The 22847-nt window shown below is 38.0% G+C and overlaps 3 protein-coding genes and 1 long non-coding RNA gene across 5 annotated transcripts; 2 read left to right on the top strand and 2 right to left on the bottom strand.

Annotated features, from left to right (window-relative positions):
* Positions 1-542: 542 nt before the first annotated feature.
* On the bottom strand, positions 543-13536 carry LOC129440759 (ATP-dependent RNA helicase DQX1). The gene is made up of 12 exons (XM_073861237.1): positions 13262-13536; positions 10927-11304; positions 6925-7118; positions 6473-6854; positions 4405-4653; positions 4225-4324; positions 3994-4152; positions 3700-3891; positions 1870-1995; positions 1593-1783; positions 1290-1480; positions 543-1209 (listed from the first exon to the last, which is right to left on the bottom strand). The coding sequence occupies exons 2-12, from the start codon at positions 11242-11244 to the stop codon at positions 1038-1040; spliced, it is 2274 nt and encodes a 757-aa protein (XP_073717338.1). The 5' UTR covers positions 11245-11304; positions 13262-13536; the 3' UTR covers positions 543-1037.
* A 124-nt stretch (positions 13537-13660) lies between these two features.
* On the top strand, positions 13661-17418 carry oxt (oxytocin). 2 transcript variants are annotated; one of them, XM_055200257.2, is made up of 3 exons: positions 13661-13754; positions 15701-16018; positions 17097-17418. In XM_055200257.2, the coding sequence occupies exons 2-3, from the start codon at positions 15703-15705 to the stop codon at positions 17222-17224; spliced, it is 444 nt and encodes a 147-aa protein (XP_055056232.2). In that variant the 5' UTR covers positions 13661-13754; positions 15701-15702; the 3' UTR covers positions 17225-17418. The 2 variants fall into 2 exon arrangements, with proteins under 2 accessions (XP_055056232.2, XP_055056231.2); XM_055200256.2 differs by lacking the exon at positions 13661-13754 and adding an exon at positions 15504-15631.
* Positions 17419-17666: 248 nt separating this feature from the next.
* Positions 17667-21642, bottom strand: thnsl2 (threonine synthase-like 2). The gene is made up of 9 exons (XM_055200253.2): positions 21416-21642; positions 20919-21151; positions 20652-20846; positions 20419-20571; positions 19368-19601; positions 19041-19189; positions 18834-18959; positions 18471-18625; positions 17667-18005 (listed from the first exon to the last, which is right to left on the bottom strand). The coding sequence occupies exons 2-9, from the start codon at positions 21139-21141 to the stop codon at positions 17789-17791; spliced, it is 1452 nt and encodes a 483-aa protein (XP_055056228.2). The 5' UTR covers positions 21142-21151; positions 21416-21642; the 3' UTR covers positions 17667-17788.
* Positions 21623-22778, top strand: LOC141359002 (uncharacterized). The gene is made up of 2 exons (XR_012365628.1): positions 21623-22117; positions 22237-22778. It is a non-coding gene; the product is annotated as an uncharacterized lncRNA (long non-coding RNA).
* The last annotated feature ends 69 nt before the right edge of the window (positions 22779-22847 follow it).

Genomic DNA, 22847 nt, shown 5'->3' with positions numbered 1-22847 from the left:
ATGCATTGATACAGTTCTGCGTGTTTCATATAAATGAAATAAACATCTGGTGATATTTCTGTATTACATGTGTGTGTCAGCTGATGATTGACTCCACCAGTACAGTTACATGAGAATCTGTGTAACGCTCACGGCTATGGTCACTCATGAAAATGTGTATCAAACCTTTATGTAAACTCTCCAACCAAACAAAAAAGAAACAAGAACATTTATTCTCATACACAGGACTTAAAGTGAGCACATAATAACATGAGAAAACAGATAGATGTGATTGTAACTCTGGAGTATTGCGCTGATGAAGTATTATTATTAAATAAGTATCTGAGTTGAGTTTATTTGGTGTAGTTCATGTGAAGCTCTGCAGGCGTTCATCAAACAGTTGCTCTGAATGCTGCAGTGAATGAGTCTAATGGCCTGTAACTGTTGCTGCATTTAGACTCAATCTCTCTTTATTATTGAGATAATGACACTAACATACAGAACTGTGTAGAAGTCTAAAAAACCTGCATGTAAACACACAAGCATGAATCAAAACTTCTGCAGAAGATCCAAATCATTTAATATGTCACACCGTATTAAAATCAGATCAACTCACAGTTTACACACAAAGAAAAATACAAAACCAGCAGTAACCCGACAAAACCTCAAGAAGACCACAGGGAAACATCTGAAACCCACACTGATAATCATCTGACAAACATCCAGCATTCAAGTGCTTCATATGGTGTGATCATGACATCATCATCTTCCATCAGCCAATGAAAACTCAGACCAAACAAAACTTTACATTTCAATAAAGAGTTCATGTCATTACTAATAAATCCATTATTATTATTATTATTATTATTTACAAAGAATTGAAACCAAATAAAAACCAGTGTAGTGTTTCTGCATATGGATTCCCACACAATATATAAATATATCTTTATTATATGGCTCCAGTTGAAGAAAGAGATCTAATAGAGACAGAGAAGACATCTGGCTCGTGTTAGATTGATAGTCATTTACACACAGTGCTCTTCACAGAAGACATTCAGTCACTGTATAACACACTGCGACTCATCTGGAGTCTCTTCATTGCTTTTGTCCTGAGGCTTTGTGTCCTGTTCATCTGGAGGAAATAAACTCTGTCTGAGCTCCATCAGTATCCCTCGACCATCACTGGCTGGAAGGTTTTCTAGATAGTACTGAGGTGCCAACTCCACCAACCTACACAATCAAAACAGATCATGGGTTTATAAAAAAAACAACTCGAGGTCCACCAGGTAAGAATCTTCAGTCAGACTTACATCTGTGGGTGAATCTCAGATATAACACAGATACAGTTGTCATGTGAGATGGTGAAGTCGTGGTAAAGGACCCAGGCGGGAGGGTCCAGCTGCGGCCGGCGACACAGATACGATGAGAACGGATGCAGGTGAGCTACGTGACGATGAGTGAGGAGAAGATAATTTCCTAAACCATCAACGTCGTGAGCAACCTGAAAGAGAAGAAAAAAATATACAGTTGTCTTCTGTCTCATTATTAAAGTAAATCATTTATTTCCAGCCCTGATCAATGACAGACTACTGATTGAGAAGATGTTTGTTGACCTTCAGGAAGAAGCCAGATATCAGAGCTCTCTTTATATTGGTGCTGTTGTCCTGGATACCGAACGCAGGCGGAGATACTGGCAACTCGATTCGCTGCATCACCTCCAGTAACTCCGCCCTTATTGTCACAGCCAATCGCAGAGCAGAAGCGTTCAGGAAGTTGGTCCTGCACCAAACCTCATCTTCATTATCTGAGGAGACACAACATCATCAAACTTTAATGAGTAGGTTTATGGGTAGGACATTGATCCAGGACTGGCTGTATATGTATACTCACGCGCCAGATAAGCATTATAGATGTTGATAAGGGTCATGTGATCTCCCTCCGTGTGCAGCAGGGGGCGTCTGTGCGTGGCGGCTGCTTCCTCTTTATTTAGAGGAGGTGTTAGAAAACATGACGGGGCTACAGAGAGACAAACCACACACATCACGCTCATATGAGTACAGGGTTTCTGCTGGTTTACCAAGTCAAATTTAAAGGGGACATATAATAAAAATCTGACTCTTTTTCCATGTTTAAGTGCTATAGTTGGGACCCCAGTGATCTATCAATCTAGACAATGTGACCTTTTAAGACCATTATGAATGAAATTTAAGACCCATATCACCATAATGAAATCCAATTTTATAATCCAGTGTGCATGCATCCATGTGTTTTTTAAGACCTTTTATCTTTCATGACTAAAACAACATGTATTCACTAGGGGTGTGACGAGACACGATTTTTACACTTTCCTGATAGTATGAGACTTTAGGACGAAGTTTTAAGAAATCCCCAATAATAAAAAAAAACACTGCAAAACACTGACTTTCTTACTTAATATTTTTGTCTTGTTTTCAGTAGAAATATCAAAAGTCAAGATGTATTTTCTTGATAAGCAAAAAGACCTAAGAAAATAAATGGTATATATACAATATAAGTGAAATTTTGCTTAAATCAAGCAAACTAAATCAGCTTCTTTTAGGCAAAATTCAATTCGATTTTTAGTCTAAAAACTAGACTTATTTTCTTAAAATGCATATTGATTTTACTTTTTTTTAAATATTTGTACTGAAATAAAAGGCAAAATACTGCGTAAGAAAATAATTTTGTAGTGTATATAAATAGAAAATATCATTTTATTTAACTGAAATCACAACATTTGGAAATTTTTTAACCAATGTACAATTATTTTGGTAATTGATGACGATCAATAAATCGGATATTTTTAGTAATAAAAAGTGGGCAAAAGCATTTAAAATGACAATAATGATGAGAAAATAATAATTGTTCAAATAAAGTATTAAAATCAGATAAACTCATGGTTTTATTAAACAATAATGTTAAATATATAGGGGTGGTTTTTCCAGAGAGGGTTTAGATTAATCCCGGACTAGAGGTCTTATTTATATTAGGATGTTAAATGAGTTTCTTAGAAACAAACCTTACAAAATGCATTACTGCTGTGCATCTTCAGATAAATCTATGCCAGTGATATATATTTATGGCAAAAACTGAAATAATTAAATTGAGGAAACATTGGCGCGTCTAACAGGATACACCAGCAGTGGGATTTCATGCATACCAATAAACCACACAAATAAACTCTTATATAACATATAATTCTTAAGATATTTACAAAGCAAGAGTAAAAAAGCTTCGTTTAATTCAGTTTTAATCGAGAAATGTTAAAATTAATCAGCAAGTGATTAACTTTTGTGCATATGGGAAAGGCTTCATTTAGTTAATGCGTAGGATTGTGTTTGATTGGTCTGGTGCACTGGCAAACGTGTAAGAGGAGGGTAACTCTTATTTATCATCTATCAGCTGGCAGTAAGCTTATAATCATATTAAAGTGAATGGTGTCTCAACTATCACTGCAGTTAAACATGTACACCGCAGTGAGCAAAAGAAATAATACAAGAAAAAACCTTGCACTGCGGGATCATTTCAATCAGTATTAGAAGTAGCGTTACATGGACGTAGGAAAATTAAGCCCTGTTTAAAATTATTTAAGACCTAGAACAGTGAATTAAAGACTTTTTAAGACCACATGGAAACCCTGGAGTAAAACATGCAGACACGCACACACATCTGTGTATGTATTTGGCTGTAGGTGTGCCGTACCGGTGAGCATGGCGGCGATGGTGAGCAGCTCACTGACGCAGTCAAACTCACAGGAGGCGATGAGAGCTTTGGCTAAGAGAGGCTCAAGAGGAAGTTCAGACATAATGATCCCAACCTCAGAGAGATTCCCATCATCATCAAGAGCTGCCAGATAATCCAGATCCTCTAAAGCCTGCATCAGTGCTTCAGGAGCTGCACACACACACACACACACACACACACACACACACATGATCAGAAACTGCTGATTTATTTATGGAGTGAAGTATAAGCGTGTGTGAGGTTAAACTTCACCTGGTCGATCCAGAAACTTGCACTGGCCCATATCAGCGATGTCCAGTCTCTTCAGCAGCAGCACTAAATGACTGAGGTTTGTCTCCATCACAGCTGGACGACGACATTCAGACATTTCCTCCTGATACATGGAGTGAGAGTACAGACGCACACACACACCTACAACAGAGGACATATATGACACACGTTCAATCTCACGGGACGTTACATTCAAGCGTGTGATTTACTCACCTGGCAGTTTGCCGCTCACCCGCTGAGACCGAGCGTCCGCCTGCTGTTTGCTGATTGGCTGCTGAAGCTGAGAATCGGCTCTGATTTGTGGGTTGTAGATCTGTGGAGGTGCATAAGGAGTCAAAGGTGAGAACGTTGAGATATTCATGAGATCTTTGTGTGGTGCGGACAGAGACTCACAGTCCTCAGCTGAAGTCCCGTGTCAATGACGTATCGGATGTTGTCGAGGGAGAACGAGGCCTCTCCTAAAACATCTGTGAGGATAACCCTGCGTCTCAAAGAAGTGTCCTGATGTTTCTCCTCGGGTTCATAGATGTGCTGTGGTGGAGCTGTGAGGTCGGTGTGGAGTATCATCACACGTATCACGTCCAGATGAGCGCTCAGAGAAACACACTCCTTCTCCAATACAACACAACACTCACTGATCACCTGACCAGAGACGACACAACAACAACAAATCTCTTTACATTCGGACTCACTTACAGTGAGGAAAATAAGTATTTGAACACCCTGATATTTTGCAATTTCTCCCACTTAGAAATCATGGAGGGGTCTGAAATTGTCATCGTAGGTGCATGTCCACTGTGAGAGACATAATCTAAAAAAATCCAGAAATGACAATATATGATTTTTTTAACTATTTATTTGTATGATACAGCTGCAAATAAGTATTTGAACACCTGAGAAAGTCAATGTTAATATTTGGTACAGTAGCCTTTGTTTGAAGTCAAAGGTTTCCTGTAGTTTTTCATCAGGTTTGCACACACTGCAGGAGGGAATTTGGCCCACTCCTCCACACAGATCTTCTCTAGATCAGTCAGGTTTCTGGCCTGTCGCTGAGAAACACAGAGTTTGAGCTCCCTCCAAAGATTCTTTATTGGGTTTAGGTCTGGAAACTGGCTAAGCCACGCTCCAAACACGTTTAGTGGAATTATGACCAAAAAGTTATATTTTGGTCTCATCTGACCACATGACTTTCTCCCATGACTCCTCTGGATCATCCTAATAGTCATTGGCAAACTTAAGACGGGCCTGGACATGTGCTGATTTAAGCAGGGGAACCTTCCGTGCCATGCATGATTTCAAACCATGACGTCTTAGTGTATTACTAACAGTAGCCTTGGAAACGACGGTCCCAGCTCTTTTCCGGTCATTGACCAGCTCTCCCCGTGTAGTTCTGGGCTGATTTCTCACCTTTCTTAGGATCATTGAGACCCCACGAGGTGAGATCTTGCATGGAGTCCCAGTCTGAGGGAGATTGACAGTCATGTTTAGCTTCTTCCATTTTCTAATGATTACTCCAGCAGTTGACCTTTTTCACCAAGCTGCTTGGCAATTTCCCTGTAACCCTGTCCAGCCTTGTGGAGGTGTACACAATTTTGTCTCTAGTGTCTTTGGACAGCTCTTTGGTCTTGGCCATGTTAGTAGTTGGATTCTTACTAAATGTGTGTTGTGGACAGGTGTCTTTATGCAGCTAACGACCTCAAACAGGTGCATCTAATTTAGGATAATAAATGAAATAGAGGTGGACATTTTAAAGGCAGACTAACAGGTCTTTGAGGGTCAGAATTGTAGCTGATAGACAGGTGTTCAAATAGTAATTTGCAGCTGTATCATACAAATAAATAGTTTAAAAAAATCATACATTGTGATTTCTGGCTTTTTTAATTATGTCTCTCACAGTGGACATGCACCTACGATGACAATTTCAGACCCCTCCATGATTTCTAAGTGGGTAAAACTAGGGGTTAGGGTTCAAATACCCACTTTCCTCACTGTATATAACGTTTGCTCATTTTACTGTCTGTCAGACTTTGGCTTTACATTCAAGTGTAAATATTTATTATTATTAGATAAAAAAACTGATGGGCCACTGTAATATATTTGTCATCACTGCAGCGTCTCTTTCTGTATAATCAGTGTTGTTCTGACCTGAATGAATGTCTTGTAGAGAAATGAGGTCAGTTTACTCAAGACATTAAAGAGGTGTGACACTATTGACAAAAGGAAAGTCTGTGTGTATGTTTTCAAAAACAAACCTTTGGGGACATTTGGGTCTCCATTTGCAAAAAAAAAGACTTTAGGGCTATAAGGAGAAGTGAATAATATTTTGATATGTACGTGACACCCTGTGGTGTACGTGATGACAGAGAGAGGGTTAACATCTCTATAAAGCTGAATAGAGACAGGATCGTATTAACTGGGCACAATACAGGTGTAGTGTACTTCAGTAAAATGAGACGCATACCTGCACACTAGGGAGGAAGACTAGTATGTCACCCTCCTCACCCCTGCGGTGAAGATCCAGTATCATGTGACAGGACGATGCGATCAGGTCACGTCCCGGATCTCGGTACAGAATCTCCACAGGGTTTGTTTGTGGAGGGGAGGGAACGCTGATGTGAGGAACGCTTTCACCTAAGAAGCTGATGAAGGTCTGAGCGACGGCAGGTGCAGCGAGGACCACGACCCTGAGGTCAGAGCGCTGACGACAGACGTCACGCAGCAAACCCAGGAGCACGTCGCTCGCCACCGTACGCTCCTGAACCTCATCGATCACCAAAACCCCATACTGACGTAACAGAGGGTCTGACATCATTTCCTCCAGCAGAAGACTGTCCGTCACAAACCTGCAGGAGAAACACGCGTGAGAACGCTCTTCTTTGTTAGGTGGTTGCTGAAGTGAATGAGGTGATTTACCGTAGTATAGTGTCAGGAGTGCAGGCGTCTTCATGTGGGATCCTGTAGCCCACCTCTAATCCAAGACTCAAGTCCATTTCATCAGCGACCCTGAGAGCCAAACTGCAAGCGGCGGCGGCGTACGGCTGAGAACAACACACCAGACCCTGAGAGAACTCATGAGAGAGAGCGTACTCAACACACCACTGAGGAACCTGGAAACACACAACACACACAAAACTGTTATGCGACATACACACCAAACACCGGGGCATCGTGTTACTCGCTCTAGATTATTCTCATGATTTAACTTCCTGTCATGTAAATTTTTCGTTCGAGTTGAATATTTTCAACTTGGGCGAAGACGCGTTTGAGGCGAATAGCATGTGTTTTTACGGCAAACACGACGCCCATATCACGTCATTCGCATCAACCAACGCGAGGACGTATCTGATCGTGTCTTTGCATTGACTTTGTATGTAATCTACTCGCGGAAATTGTTGAACTCATTTCTGGTGTGAACCCACAATTGGACATCACACCAAGCACTCAACTTATATGACAGATCAGAAGGAGGTCACACAATACGTTGGTCTGTAAAATTGTCAGAGAGGCTTCTGTGTGAACACAAACACATCCTGTAAATGTTCTGGGATCTCTCCCGTAAAGAGGACCTACAGTAGTAACATTGCTGAAACGTTCACAGAAAGGATTGAAACAATGCTGTAAGGGGTGTGGCGTCGTAACCAGAAGTTATGTTTCAGCTCTTTGACACTGGGTTTTTCACAACGAGAAATGTCTGCAAACTGGAGTGAATCAGAGGGGCGGTTTACACTTGGTATTAAGATGTGTTTTCATCGATCGGATCACAAGTGGACGAGAGAGACACATGACGTTTACACCTGGTATTTAAATCCGTCTCTTTTGTCTACTTTCGACCGCTTCTGTGCTGAATACTATGAGGGGGTGGTCTGTGAGACGGTGGGCGAGTCTCTCTGCTGTCATTCAAACCCGAGCGGGAGTAATTATGAGTTTATATGGACGCAAACTAATATAATGTCGGAGTGCACTGCTTGTTTAGCAAGTAAACATACTGCACAGTGTTTTGTACATGAGTATGTAAGAGCTTTCTTTGAATTTTCAGCGCAATTGATGAAATAGGATCGCGCAACTTTCAGACGCTTTCAAAACGAAACTACTGAGATCAGCTGCTTAGTTTTTATCAATGAAAGGCTAAAAATAGCGCTGTTCACCGAATGTTCACGGCAGAAGTCAAAAAAGACGTGAAACTTGTGTTTAATACCTCAGATTAGATAAAAGGGCGGAGAGAAGGCGGTCGCGTGTGGCTGTTCGAACGCATTCAACCACATGTGCGTTCCGCAGCTCCAAAGCGATCCGATCGAAAGTGGTTTCGACCACCTCTGGATGTGGTTGAAAGTGGTCGAAAGTGGACGAGCTCAAAACGTTTTGAACACCGTTTACACCTGGCATTAACGTCGTCCACTTGTGATCCGATCGACGAAAACACATGTTAATGCCAAGTGTAAACAGCCTCAGAGATCAGGGAGCTCGTCAATATCAACGCTGAAGCTGAGATTATTCACCAGCATGACAGAACAGAGCATCACACGCTCCTTATCATCTTATTAAAACAAAAATGCTCAAGAGAGAAATCACAAATAATAAACTTCAGATGCTGTGGAAAAAACCTACCAAGTTCAGGACTTTAAATACATCACATGTCTTTAGGGGATCTTTACGGTATGTGTGGGAGAACACAGAAAATCAATGGCAGTGTGAATGAACTTAAAATCAAATGATCCTGGATGCATTTTTTTGTGTTTTTCTGTAATTTCTGTGAAAAGGGCTTGAAAAACAATAGCAGTGATCATAGAGGTTTCAAAGTCATTTGAGTGAAAAGACAAGAATGTGTGGAGTTTTAAGAGAATAATGCCCTTCATATTTTTTAAAAATCCCTAGAAAGTCTTAGGCTGCGTCTAAATCTGCCTACTTCCATACTATATAGTAGGCAAAAAGCAGTAGGTGAGGCGAGTACTTAGTATATCCAAATTCATAGTATTACAAAAACACTAGGCGAAAACTATCCAGATGACCTACTACTTTCGACAAGATCCCGAAGTGTTCGATGGACCCTTTGCTATCCCGTGAGCCACAGAGAGAGGAGTTATCCAACGAAGAAGAAAAGATGCCTTGTTTTATTCAAAAATGTCCAAAAGCGGTAAAGGGTCTCTGTTCAAATGTAAACACATTTATTACATATGACAGCTGTCCCTGGTGGTTAAATTGTGCTAGTTTAACTTCATTCCAGTTAACTTGTTGTTATGACAACATATGTCACGTGATGTATCAACATGGTTGATGTAGTACGTCTGAATTCATTCATAATATCTATATTCATACTATAGTAGCTACTGTATTAACTGTCTGAGTACATACTTTATCTAATTCAGCACCTACTATCACAGAGATTTTAGACGCAGCCTTTTTCAATCACTTAGAAGGTCAAATTTCTACATCCTTAATATTTAATGTAGCACAAAGTCATAGTTAATAATAATAATAATTTGGGCTTTATTTATGATCAGTGGCCGGTTGCATAAACATAGCCGTGACGTTAAGACTGCGTCTTAAAAATTATTCGGACTAACTAGACATACTAGTCTTATTAATTGGATTTAAATTAGACCAATCTACCTTTCTATGTAACATACTTAAAACAGTTATCATCAGTCATGAAGAAAAAAATTCATGACTAACTTTTAAGACTAGTCTTAAAGTTTTATGCAACCAGCCACAGATGTAGAGATGTTTGGTCTCCATCTTCACATTCATGTCATTCCATTCATTTCTTTAAATCTGATAACATAACACCACAACATTCACAACATATCACAAACAACATCATTCATTCATTACACACTTCAGAAAGGATTTCAGTTCTTTATATATCAATATTCTAACATAAATGTGTTGTTATGATGTTTAAAACTACAATTTACAATTTAAACTACATTAAAGAATTAGAATCAGAATACAATCCATCATGTACACTGTGATCACAAAATTCTGACCACTTAAGTATCTCTAGAATATCAAAAGTGTCTAAAGGTGGTAGATCCTTTTCCTACTTAGCCCCTAAGCTCTGGAATGATTTACCAAATAATGTTCGAGTATCAGACACATTCGATCAATTTAAAGCTAAACTTAAGACATTCTTCTTTAACAAACATTCACATAAAATGTCCAGTAAATGTACTTATCCCGCATTAGTTAGCTTATCTAGAACAAAGCATTCACATAACTCATCTGGGTAATATATTTATGCCGCAATAGTTAGCCTGTCTGGAACCGAGCTGATTTAAACCACTATAATGTATGACACTTGCATTACATGCGAACGGCCCCTACGCTAATAGGATTCTGTTTTTGTCTCCCTGTCTCGTCCTCAACCACGAAGACAATGAGACATACAGACCCAGTTCCTGCAGCTGTGAAGGTCATCACACCACTGATCTACTGACCGTCCTTCAATGTGATGCCCAGCTGATGCCTGACCAGCGACCACCGGCGGAACCAGTTTAATTTGTTAATCGTTCGTTCACATACCCGATAGTATATATATATATATATATATATATGTATCTCTCTCATGGGTTTTTCTCCTTCTAGGAGTTTTCCCCCTGGACTAGCAAGGAGGGTTTTTCTCCTAGGGGGTTTTTCATCCCCTGGAGAGTCCGCCACCATTGGCTTAACTTACTACTTTACTGTATACGTTACATTATTACTACGCTTGCTTTTCCTACATCTATTAATGTAAAGCTGCTTTGAAACAATTAACTATTGTGGAAAGCGCTATATAAATAACATTGAATTAAATTGATTTGTAGTTTTTGGTCAACAGTGTAAATTCATCATGAAAAACAGTTTGATATTCCTGATTGAAATGATAGTAGTGTTTAGTTTTATACGCTGTCAGACAATGAGTGAATGTTTGTTATTAACCTGTGTGCTTTTTCCAGTTCCTCCATCTGAGCTGAGTATCATCATACTGTGTGTCTCCATCTCTTCTAACAGATTTAACCTCACGCTCCACACGGCCAGCTGTTTCCTCTCCTCTAACAGACTGTAGTACCGCGACGAATACGGCAACCCATCGTACGGATTCACTTCCAGATCCACCACATCACCATTATCGGCTCTCTCCTCCTCCTCCTCCTCCTCTTCATCCTCCTCCAGTTCTCCAGATAGTAAAGATGATACGGAGAGATTGTCCAGCGCCGAGAGGACAGGTGAGGGTTTAGGAACGGCAGTAGATGACATGATGACTCCAGATGAGCGGAAAGACCTGAAGATCTCCAAAAACAAAACTGCCTGAATTACCTGAAGAGAGAAAATCCACACAAACATACAACAACATTAAATACAAACATTATAACTCATTAATCATTAGTAGGGTTGCAAAGGGCCAGAACGTTTCTGGAAACTTTCCACAGCAACTTAATATTACAAATTGGAAACTTTTGGGAATTTACATGAATTTATGGGAATTATTTGGAAATTAAACAAAAGCATTAACGACAATTATTATAGTTATTATAATAGTGCTAGCTCACATTTAGATTTGTCAGCTAGTTAGCTACTGTATAAACACATTTAGGTATTGGCTAGTTAAACTGTTCAAATGCAGCAGGTGTGGCTTCTGTGGTAGTCAAGGCAAATCCCCTCTTAAGTGATATATGGAGGATTTTTTTATTTCAGGGGGAGTGTGTGTGTGTGGGGGGGGTCATGTGTAGACACTACATTTTTAATAATCTCACCTAAATGTTTTCTCAGTCAGTGTATTTGTCTTTACAATGCTATAATGTTGTTGCACACTAGCTTACACACAGCACAAAAAAGTTTTAAACACATTTATGTAATTTATGTGAATACATACAAAGATGGACATTATGACATTATTTAGTGTGCAGGATTGAAGAAATGATTTGTGCATGTTATGAATGAATGTAAGTACACGCAGGGGTGTGGCTGTGTGACTGAAGAACGTGCAGGGGAAAAAATCAACTGAAACTGCATAAATCTTCTTGTTTTAAACTAAATTATACTGCAAGATTTTTTAAACCTACATTTATTATAGGCAACTCTGCATTTTTTTCAAATTCCCATTTTATTCCGCTTAATTCCTATATATTCCCATTAATTCCCATATATTCCTGTTTCTTCCCATGGAAAGTTTCCAGCCTTGAAAATTTCTGGAATTTTTCAACCCTAATCATTAGTCAACCCTTTAGTTTTGTTTTGTATTATAATGTGTGTAATATGTGTTGTGTGTGTTGTGTCATTGCTGGATTCCTGAGATAACACAGAGATCTTCAGCTGCTCTTCACTATCACACACACACACAGACACACACACACCTGTCGTTGTTTATTTCTATAGTTATTTGATATCATATTTCATTAAATATCTCACAGTACAGATCACACACAGATTTAAAACTCTTCAGTATGATCTTCAGCATCTTGAAAATAAACAGATGTTCATTTGTTTAATTCAACACAAACAAAACAGATGAATGACGTGTTAGGGTGAAGTCTGTAGAAAAACATTATATTACCTCCAGTAACACAACTACACAACTACACTATTGTAAAGTACCTGCTGTTGTTTTTGTTTCAGTCATTAAAATAACGTTAAGAGTTTATATACAGTGAGCACATACACATTAAACTCTTAATAATCTTTACATTAACTCCATCCTGATGTCCATTAGTTCACATACAGTCAACAAAAACTGCATTAAATCTGAAAGATGCTCAAATTGCATTAAATCTTGTTGATTTAACTACATTTAAGTTCGCTGTCATAGGCAACTCTGGAATTAATTCCCATATATTCCCTTTAATTCCCATGGAAAGATTTGAATTGAATTTTGCAACCCTAGTGCTGATGTTTGTGTTCTGCTCTATGTGTGTTTGTTAGTAATGTTCATGTGTCTTATAATCACACACAACATTAGTATTATTATCAGATCATTGTGTGATCTCATCTGTACAACACAACACACACCCAACAACATCACCTCACATTACACACCTCACTCATTTACATAAGGTTAGGATTAAACACACTGACAAACAGATGATTTGTGTTGTTGATTTGAAGCATTACAACCGAATAATAAATAGTAACTTAATTTCTTATATGATTGTGTTTTCATTTTAAAATGAGACGCGTGTCCTTTAAGACTATCAGCTGACTGTCAGAGATCACACAACATCTGATCAACATAAAAACAAACAAAACTGACTGAAAATAACAACACAATCACATTTACCTGACACACATGATAGATCCGTCAAACAATCCGGATGAGAAATCACATTACAACAAACCGCGACTGTGTAAATCTATTTTAAAAACGCGCTCAGTGACGTGAAATATAACGCGATTCCTTCTGAAAATCAACACGTATAACAATACAATCTTTAATATCCAGCAGACGCTTATGTTTATTATTGTATTATAAAATAATGACGGTATTTTACAGAGAGCGAAACTCGGCCGCCATGATGAAGTGTCACCTCACGAGCTGCGTGTCACAAAACCTACCGAGCTCCCTACATAAACACCTCCCTACATAGACAGCAGTGCGACCACAGAGACACGCGCGCGCACACACACTACATAATAATGTTGTCTATGTAGGGCACTCAAGGGTATTGAGACACCGCTCGTCGCGCGCAGGTGGAGCTCAAACCTAAACAGATGCAAAATAACCTACAAACTACACAAATAAATTAAGAAACGGAGAACAGTGAAATAAACAGGTGAATTAATAAATTAATGGATTAAAAGTCACGCGAAGAAGATAAAAATGATCATGAACAATAGATAATTTGTAAACTCGTGATAGGTGTTCTTCACATTCAGTATATCTAAAATAACTTTATTTTATTCACCTTTGTTCATTATAATCTTTTTGAATATTCCGACGATGATTTACAATGACTTACCTTTATAATTAACTCTGCACATTAAAATAAGGTTTGAAACAATTAACTTATTACAGATGACGTCATAGATATAAAAACTTCAAAGAAGAGCACGTGCGTGATCTTCAAGTCCTTTATAAAAACGAAGCAATAACTAAATCTTCTGCATTTGGTCAAAGTGTCCTGTGACCTTTCATTATCATTTCTGTGAAAAGTCGTCGATGTTCACCTGAAGTAATAATTCAATAATTATATTAAATCCATGATATAATTATATTACATATAAACCTTATTATGAGCTATTAGAGATAAATGAATAAAATCAGAGAGAGTGTGTTGAATTTGTCAATGTCTTAGTTAGTGAGTGACTCTACAGATAAACCAGCTGTCATTCATTCAGAGTATAAAACATAAACAAATGGTGTTCAGATTACATTATTATTGTGTCAGAGAAACAGAATAAAGTACAGAACACTTCACTTACATATTTTTGGCCCTTTTTTGTTTATTTTGAAATATATTTTTTAAATAAATATAATTTAAAGCATTTATATTCACAGCATGAAGAAAAACTTTGTTACAAACCAGTAAACATAAAAGGTTTGAAAATATTAAAATGAAATATATTTTCAACTGCAAAAATGCATTATAAAAATTTCATATTTTCATAACTTACATAGCCTACTTTACAAACTTTTATATTTTGGCCAGGAAAAATATATCTTTTGTCATATGCTGCATTCTGATTGGCTGAGAAATATTCTATGGGTGTTGATTATTTTTCTGTAAACCGCACACCTATCTTTTCAAATGTCTTAAAACTAAATATATATATATATATATATATATATATATATATATATATATATATATATATATATATATATATATATTTTTTTTTTAAATATTAATTAATGATAATTAAACTTTACTTTCTACAAAATGTATTTAGGATATATTTAAAACATATTTTTTGGGCCAGAGAAATTTATTTTTTGTCGTATGGGAAGATCAACACAGTAACTCCAAATCAGACACAACACGTTTACTGTAAATATAGATCGTATTTTATAAAACACAGATACAGTAATATACAGTAAAGAGGGGCCCCAGTGATTTTTCATTTCAAAGCTATATGTTAAATTGTGGAATATTAATCTTAACCCTAGATGTTAAACAAGTTTTAAAAAGATGATTTTAATGCTTTACAATCAGAGCTATAAATTGGATGCAGAGGGTGAATATTCACTTGATAATATAAAGGATTTCCAACTTTCATCCAGCCTCCAAACGCTATACACATTTCATAAATTTAGTGAGATTTTCTGTGCCCAACTAAAGTTTCTCTGTTAATCTCAACCATTTCCACCACTGCATGAAAGAGAAAATTCCTCTGGTTATAAAATCAGTCATCATCATAATCTCTGTGAATTCACATCAGTCACTCAATCAATCATCTGATAGTTATTTAAAGTTATGCCTGATCACAGACCTGCTGTAATAAGAGACTGAATGATGTAGTGACCACATGCATTCATTTCATCAGGTCACATCATTATCATTGAACTCATTACAGGTGTTTGATTGAAGTTAACAGGTAATAATCTGAGAATATCATGCAGTGAAGAGAGCAAAGCCATATAAAAGACCCTCACTGTGACATAGACGTCAACATTGTTTCTTAAAGGCTTGAATGGCTCTGTTATCTCTCAGTAAGTTCTGCATGATGTTTTATGTTTAATATTAAAGGACTCATCATTGAGTTTCTCTCTCTATCACAGGTATGTCTGCAGGTCTGTTATCAGTCTTCTGTCTGCTGTCACTCAGCTCAGCCTGTTACATCTCTAACTGCCCCATCGGTGGGAAACGGGCCATACAGGATCTGCCCCCTCGACAGTGTATGTCCTGTGGTCCTGATGATCGCGGTCGCTGCTTTGGTCCCAGTATTTGCTGTGGTGATGGGATTGGCTGTCTGATGGGCTCTCCAGAGACTCTTCACTGTCTAGAAGAAGATTTCTTGCCTTCTCCGTGTGAGACCGGAGGAAAAGTGTGCGGTTATGAAGGACGCTGCGCTGCTCCGGGTGTCTGCTGTGACTCTGGTCAGTTATTTTACATACAAATAAGAGGTTTCATTAGAACACATACTGATAAATATATCTGTAGAAATTACTGTATCACTGTCTATTTACCAGTAACTTACTGTAGATTTAAATTGATATTATTTACTGATAACAGTTTGCTAAAAATTAAATGAACATTTTTATCTTTACAGAATAAAACAATAAAATAACAGCCTCATGCAAAGCATTCTGGGAACCCAAAATCTGAAGGAAAAACAAAAAAAGGTTGATAAGGATTTCTGGTTCCCAGAATGCTTTGCATGAAGATCTCATTTTTATAGTTTATTCTGTAAAGATAAAGATTTGTTAATGTTCATTTAACTTTAAACAAACTGTTGTCAGTAAATAACATCAATTTAAATCTACAGTAAGTTACTGGCAAACAACTGAATACAGCAACATTTGTACAGTGCAGGGATGAGAAGTAAGTTTAAGTCATTTGTCAGTACCGGTCTGATTTAGTTGTCATAATGTTACTTATTGTATATTTTAGGTATTGGTTGTCAGATGTCTGATTTATCAGAATCAGCTTTATTGCAAAGTAGTACTGTTGGTTTGTGTACAAGGAATGTCAATGTCTTAGTGTTTGGTCTTAAAAGGAATATTCATCAAACTGTGAACTTAAATATATATCACAATTTATACAAACATAAATGAGACATTAACTACATTAATGCAGGATGTGCAAAAGTAAGCTTCGAAACTTTAAAACTTGATATTGAACATCCTTTTCTCAAAGACTGAGTTCAAGACAAAAATATTTTAACATTTAAAACAATTAAAGTTATCCGCCTTGTGTTAAATGAAGCATTGCTGATGACAAAATGATTAAAAATATTATATTTCTACACAAGCAAAATTCTTATACCCAAAAAACACAGAACATTCTTTTTAACCATAAAATAACATCTCCATGACGTTGCAGGGTGGTTATTTTTAAATAACCTAAAAATAACATTCCTAAATGGTTATTTTAATGGTTTTATTTTGCAGTCTATGGTTAAACTAAATATTGAGTTGTGTTGATCATGACTTCTGTGTTTTATCATTTCATCAGACGGCTGTAGCATTGATCAGTCATGTGTCTACAGTGATGGTGACAGTACGACCGTCAATCATTCAGATCTCTTACTGAAGCTCCTACACCTGTCAAACCACGCCCATCCCTACAGACTCCACCAATGATATATTTGTACAGAAATGACATCATCTCAGGAGGACCAACCAGAACGATTCTTGAAGACCATTGACCTTTCGTAAAATAAACTTTGTATTGCCAATAGATGATGTATTTGGCTATAACACATACGAGCAGATACGATCAGTAATATATTCATGACTGACTGTAAATCTCTGCAGATATTAAAAGTCTGACTGGATTTCTCTGTATTGATGCGTTTCATAACAACAACAACAGATATGAGCAATGCTATAAAACACCCTAGATTTTATATTTCTTGAAGAAAGTGTGAGATATCATAGATGATAATAATAATAATGGATCAGGAGAGATTATAGTCTGTTGCTCTGCATATGGAGCTCACCTGAACCAAAGTCCAAACTTCACTAAACTTCATACCACAATAAAACCTAGTAAAGTTTTGCCTTCATGGACACACACATACAGTTAAACGTACTTATAGTTTATTCACAATTTAAAATAACTCTGAATTGTTCAAGTATAAAAACATTTTAAAAGTTTAATTGAAACACTTCAAAGTCATCCCTTCATGATTGTCAATCTTTTGTCTATTTTGGGTAAAATGTTTCTCCACGGTCTCTCACTGAGCCGATGAGCTCTATGTGTTGTCTCAGTTTGGTCTCCCAGTCGTCAGATTTTTCCAGAGGTTTATATCGAGTCTTCATTGTCTCTAATGCAAGCACCTCTTCAGGGAGGTCAAGGGTCAAACCGGCCCGATGCACCGCCTCCTGAAACTTGGCTGGTGATGCTGTCGCTATGCAACATCTGAAAAAAGATTAAAAGATTTATTTTCATTTTAAAGCAAGAATGTGCTTCAACAACACTTCATCACATCAGCTATGAGGGTGGATTTTACTTCAGCACATACAATGACAGGATTCATGAATATTAGACACAATCACTGGTATAAAGAAAAAGTAAAATGGGTAGTTTAGAGCGTCTGTGTGATGTTTTGTAGATGGACTATATCCGTAAATACACTGAAGTATACAGTATGATGTGTTATATATGATATGTGTTTATTGTGCAGTGATAGTACTCTAGATTCATGTATATGAAGGATTTGATATGTATGTGCCGACATTGTGTTTAACTAGATGTCTGTAAGGACCAAAAAACCTTATGTGATGGTTTCTGTAATAAAGCCGAATGAGGTTTAGTTGGACGAGCGACAGACATGATCATCTAGTATATAATCAACAGTAAATAATTTGCGTAATTGTTTCTAACCTGTTAACTCCTGCCGTGACGGCTCGATTATAATGATACCAAACAGCCACAGCGGTGTGAGGACAGATGAGATAGTGATTCTCCTGCCAACATCTCCTCATGCTGTAAAGAATTCCTTCATCAGACACAGAACCTGATGACAACACTTCACACACCTGAATCAAACACATACACATCATCAAAACCTTCATATCAAACCTACTGACCTCCCGACATAGACAACAGCATACCAGTTACTGAGATTATCAGTCAAGCAACGACATTTAAACACACAGGAACTTCCAGTGGATGTTATAAACCTGTTAAACGTGCACATGAAGCTAACTCATCTCGACAGGCAGACACTTATGGTTTAGGTCACACCTGCTTATGAAGTGTCAGAGGAAGAGCGACTCTATGGATCTTCTGAAACTCCTCCATTACACATCGAACCATCTCAGTATCTCCAGCAGACAGAAGCCAGAAGACTCTCTCCATGTTATAAGGGTCCTGTGAACATGACACTCTTATTTACACATGATGAACACTTTAATAACAAGTTTAATAAAGGTGAGAGGAACACAGCAGCACCTGAATGTCAATGGCAGGAGCGAGAGTTTGCTTAACATCACTCGCCATAGAGAAATCTCCACTCTGGACCGTACGGTGAAGGATATCATTGGAGTTTACCATGGCAACGAGTCGAAGAGGAACGCCCATCTTCTTCAAGATACATCCAGCTACAAGAGAGAGAGAGAAAGAAATGGTACAGAGAGATTGTCATAATGACACAATGACTTATAACATAACAATAAAAAACCCAAATCATTTAATTTCTTGATTCTGGTGACCTGGATATGTTCTTGACATTAATGTTTTTACATCAGCCCACATACACATGATGATGATGATGATGACCTGTAATATTTCCAGCTCCTCCAGTGGGCACCAGGACCTCCAGCTCAGGCAGTGTGTCTGCGTCCGGCTGCAGAGTGCAGAGCTGCAGGTATGCAAACAGGAAATGAGGTAACTGCAGCAGAATCCGGGCCCAGTTCACAGAGTTGAGACTCATAAGACCGTAACGCTTCACTAAATCTGGATCCGCAAAGAGTTTCCTCAGTGGAACGTCAATGTCATCAGACGTCCCGTCCGCTGTGAAACAATCACGAGACACTGCTGTTACAAGGGTTCCCACACCTTAGTTAACTTCAAATTCAAGGACCTTTCAAGGACTTTTCAGGTCCAATACTCTCAAATTCAAGGACTAAATGTGGGGACACATTTCAATTGAGATCAAGGTTACATCGTGTTATCTTTAAAGATACATTGTTACAGTTCCCTTTTGAGGGAACTTGTGCTGCGTCGCTGCAGTGACACTTTGGGGACGCCTCCAGGGGTAAGTGCGTCTGAATGTGTATATCAAATTCAACCAATGATGAGGCTTAACGACAAAGACAGGGTGATGCGAGAGACAGGAAGTATATCGCTATCTGAAATATTGTCAAAGACGGTGTTACAGGGACGCAGTAAGTATGTCAAGAGAGACGCAGCGTCTCATTCCCTTCTCAGGGAACAACAGTTACATACGTAACCAAAGACGCTTTCATGTGTCAAACACAACTATGCAAAAAAGCATTTTGGTATGAATCAACATTCACATAAAGAAGATATGAACATTTAAAGCGAAGAGTTTAGCACGTGTGCTTAAAAAGTCTAGAATTTTTATGATATTATCCTACACTAAACAGGGAATAATATGGATTTTTTTCCAGAAAACTTCTTGCATAAAATAGATTCAAGTACTTTCAATGACCTGAATCTATGTATGTATATTTTCAAAAACTTCCCAGGGCCTTGAATTTTTCCGCCAGATTCAAAAACTTTCAAGGATTTCAAGGACCCGTGGGAACTCTGTGTTACATCTTTATTCAGTTTTTTATGAAATACTGGAGTTTCATTTAAGCTTTACCTGCAAACACATGAATATTATCTGCGATGCTGGTTGTCATCTGTCTCTCCTGAACTCTGGTGATGCGTCCACGAGGAAACACCACCACGATGTCCACATCACTGAAACCAAAGATGCTTCTGATGGCCGAGCCGCCCGTATCGCCGGACGTACCTGAGAGACGAGAGAGCTGGAGTTAACCGCTTACTCGGATGTAATCCGTCAGTTCAGATGGGAGGCGTCTCATTTCGTACCTACAAGTATCGTTGCCCGCTTCTTCTCTTTGTGCAGGAAATATTTAAGGAACTGTGCGGTACAGGACATGGCCAGGTCTTTGAATGCCAGAGTTTCTCCATGAAATAACTCCAGGATGGACAGAGAGTCTTTCAGTGAAACTATCCGTACTGTTTCTGCTATAGAGAACTTACACAGCGCCTGTGAAATCAGATCTGTACAGACAAACAGTCAGAGAGATATCAGATTTTTGTAGACAGGAAGCCTCTTAAACACAAAAGTCTCACCCTTCAGATGATGTGATGGGATTTCATGTTGAGGTATGAAGAGGGAGCAGATCTCACACATGAGCTGCTGATAGGACAGATGTCTCCAGGATCTCAGCGTTTCAGGAGACAATAACGGGATCGTCTCTGGCATGAACATTCCTCCATCTGGAGCGTATCCAGAGAAGAGCACATCTCTAAAACTCCAACCCTGAACACCTCCACGTGTGCTGCAGTAAAGCATCACTTCACACCTAAACACAACATCAGGACACCCAAAATAACACAACTCATTATTTACTATTCTATTTGACTTTCCTCGTTTCAACACAAAGCAAACATTGATATTAAAATGCTGTCATGTAATCTTTTGTATGAAGGTAAAAACCTCCAATAAGCAATTATTCACATTCATGCATTACTAAAGAAATGATATTAGATGTTCTTGTATGTAAATGATAGACCTGCTGCTGTATTTCAATAGTAAATGACTTTAGAAGATGAACGAATATAAATACCTGTGACCGATGTTTCTGTAGAAAGTCTCTTAGGACTTTGAACTGAACGGTGACGTCACGAACAGCTATGAATTCCGATCATGATCCAAATGAATCGAATCCACTTCACATCAGCACACGAGCGGAAGCGGAAATGTGTCTTTATTTCTGGGAAATGTAGTTTTATTTTTATTTCCGCATTCAGAGCACTGTGCCAGACTTTTATTGCACTCACGCTGTGTTACGTTCCCGCCGGCCGGGCGGGGTAGATGCACTTCTGAAAGACACTTTAACGAGTCTTTCCCCAATACTTTAGCCACTTCACAGATACGACTTTTCGTTCGCAAAAAGGGTTCACCAAAGGGAATCGACGTCATCACGCCGCGTACGAGACGGAGTCGGAGGTGGGATTTTAAAAGTCCTACCTCCAGTTTAAAAGTCCTACCTCTATTCCGGTCAATCACACGTCGTCACGCTATATTTAATAGGGCAAAACGTTGTATATTGTTTGAATTTAGTAACAAAACTTACTGAAAATAATTATATCATTTTGTGCTGTTGAAGTGCTTAAAAGTTTGTCTTTACCTTTCAAATAAGTTTGCTCCGCGCAACTCTCACTGGAATCAAGTTGTCTTTCTGAGGTCGGAATTGATCGATCTGTTCTGAGTTTGAAGTTGGATGTCCAACTACGAGCGCCATCCCAGAAGTTTCTCCGAGTTAGAGGTGGGAAAATCTAAATTCCGAGTTGTCTCGTGCAGCATTATTTCATGATGGTACTGGACACAGAACTTTTTTAAGTAACGTTAATGTTATATAAATGTATTGATCATTTCATCCTACAGGTGTCTTGTGCTGATGAATACCAGCCGGATTCATTCAACAGGATTATTAATAGCTTGATATAATAATGTAACTACTGCACTTTTTTTGTAAAAAAAAAACACAGTAGGCTAATATTTTTTCTCAAAGAGGAGAGATACAGTAATATGAAAGCACAGTGACTGTTGAAAAATAGTAAAGCCGGAAAGCAGACAAACCATTAGGACTTTTTGTTACACAGTTGACTAAAAAGGAAGAATGTTTCTGTGTCAACAGTGAGTCTATAATGTGTTTCGTCTCTTATAAAGGATTGAAGAACTTTAATGAGACTATAATCTTGTGTCTGTATTAATGATCATTTCATTCATTCTTAAGGCATCATTATGAATGAGACATTTGCTATTTCTCTATCAGTCAGTCATACCGTAACTCATAGAAGAGATAAAACTGTGTTATTATAAAATCATCTTTACCAATAGTACTCATATCTGGAACATTTCTTCATGATGTTGATGAAACTGACTCAGAGTTTATGACAGATCTGTTAACATAAAGCTTTGTTTTGTTTTGAAAATAAAAGACAGAATGTAAATGTATATTTACAAACTCAACGGGGTTCAGTCAAAACATGACA

Source organism: Misgurnus anguillicaudatus, chromosome 22 (genome assembly GCF_027580225.2).
Source record: "Misgurnus anguillicaudatus chromosome 22, ASM2758022v2, whole genome shotgun sequence".
NCBI classification, from domain to species: Eukaryota; Metazoa; Chordata; class Actinopteri; order Cypriniformes; family Cobitidae; genus Misgurnus; species Misgurnus anguillicaudatus.
This window is presented reverse-complemented; position numbering and strand designations above follow the sequence as displayed.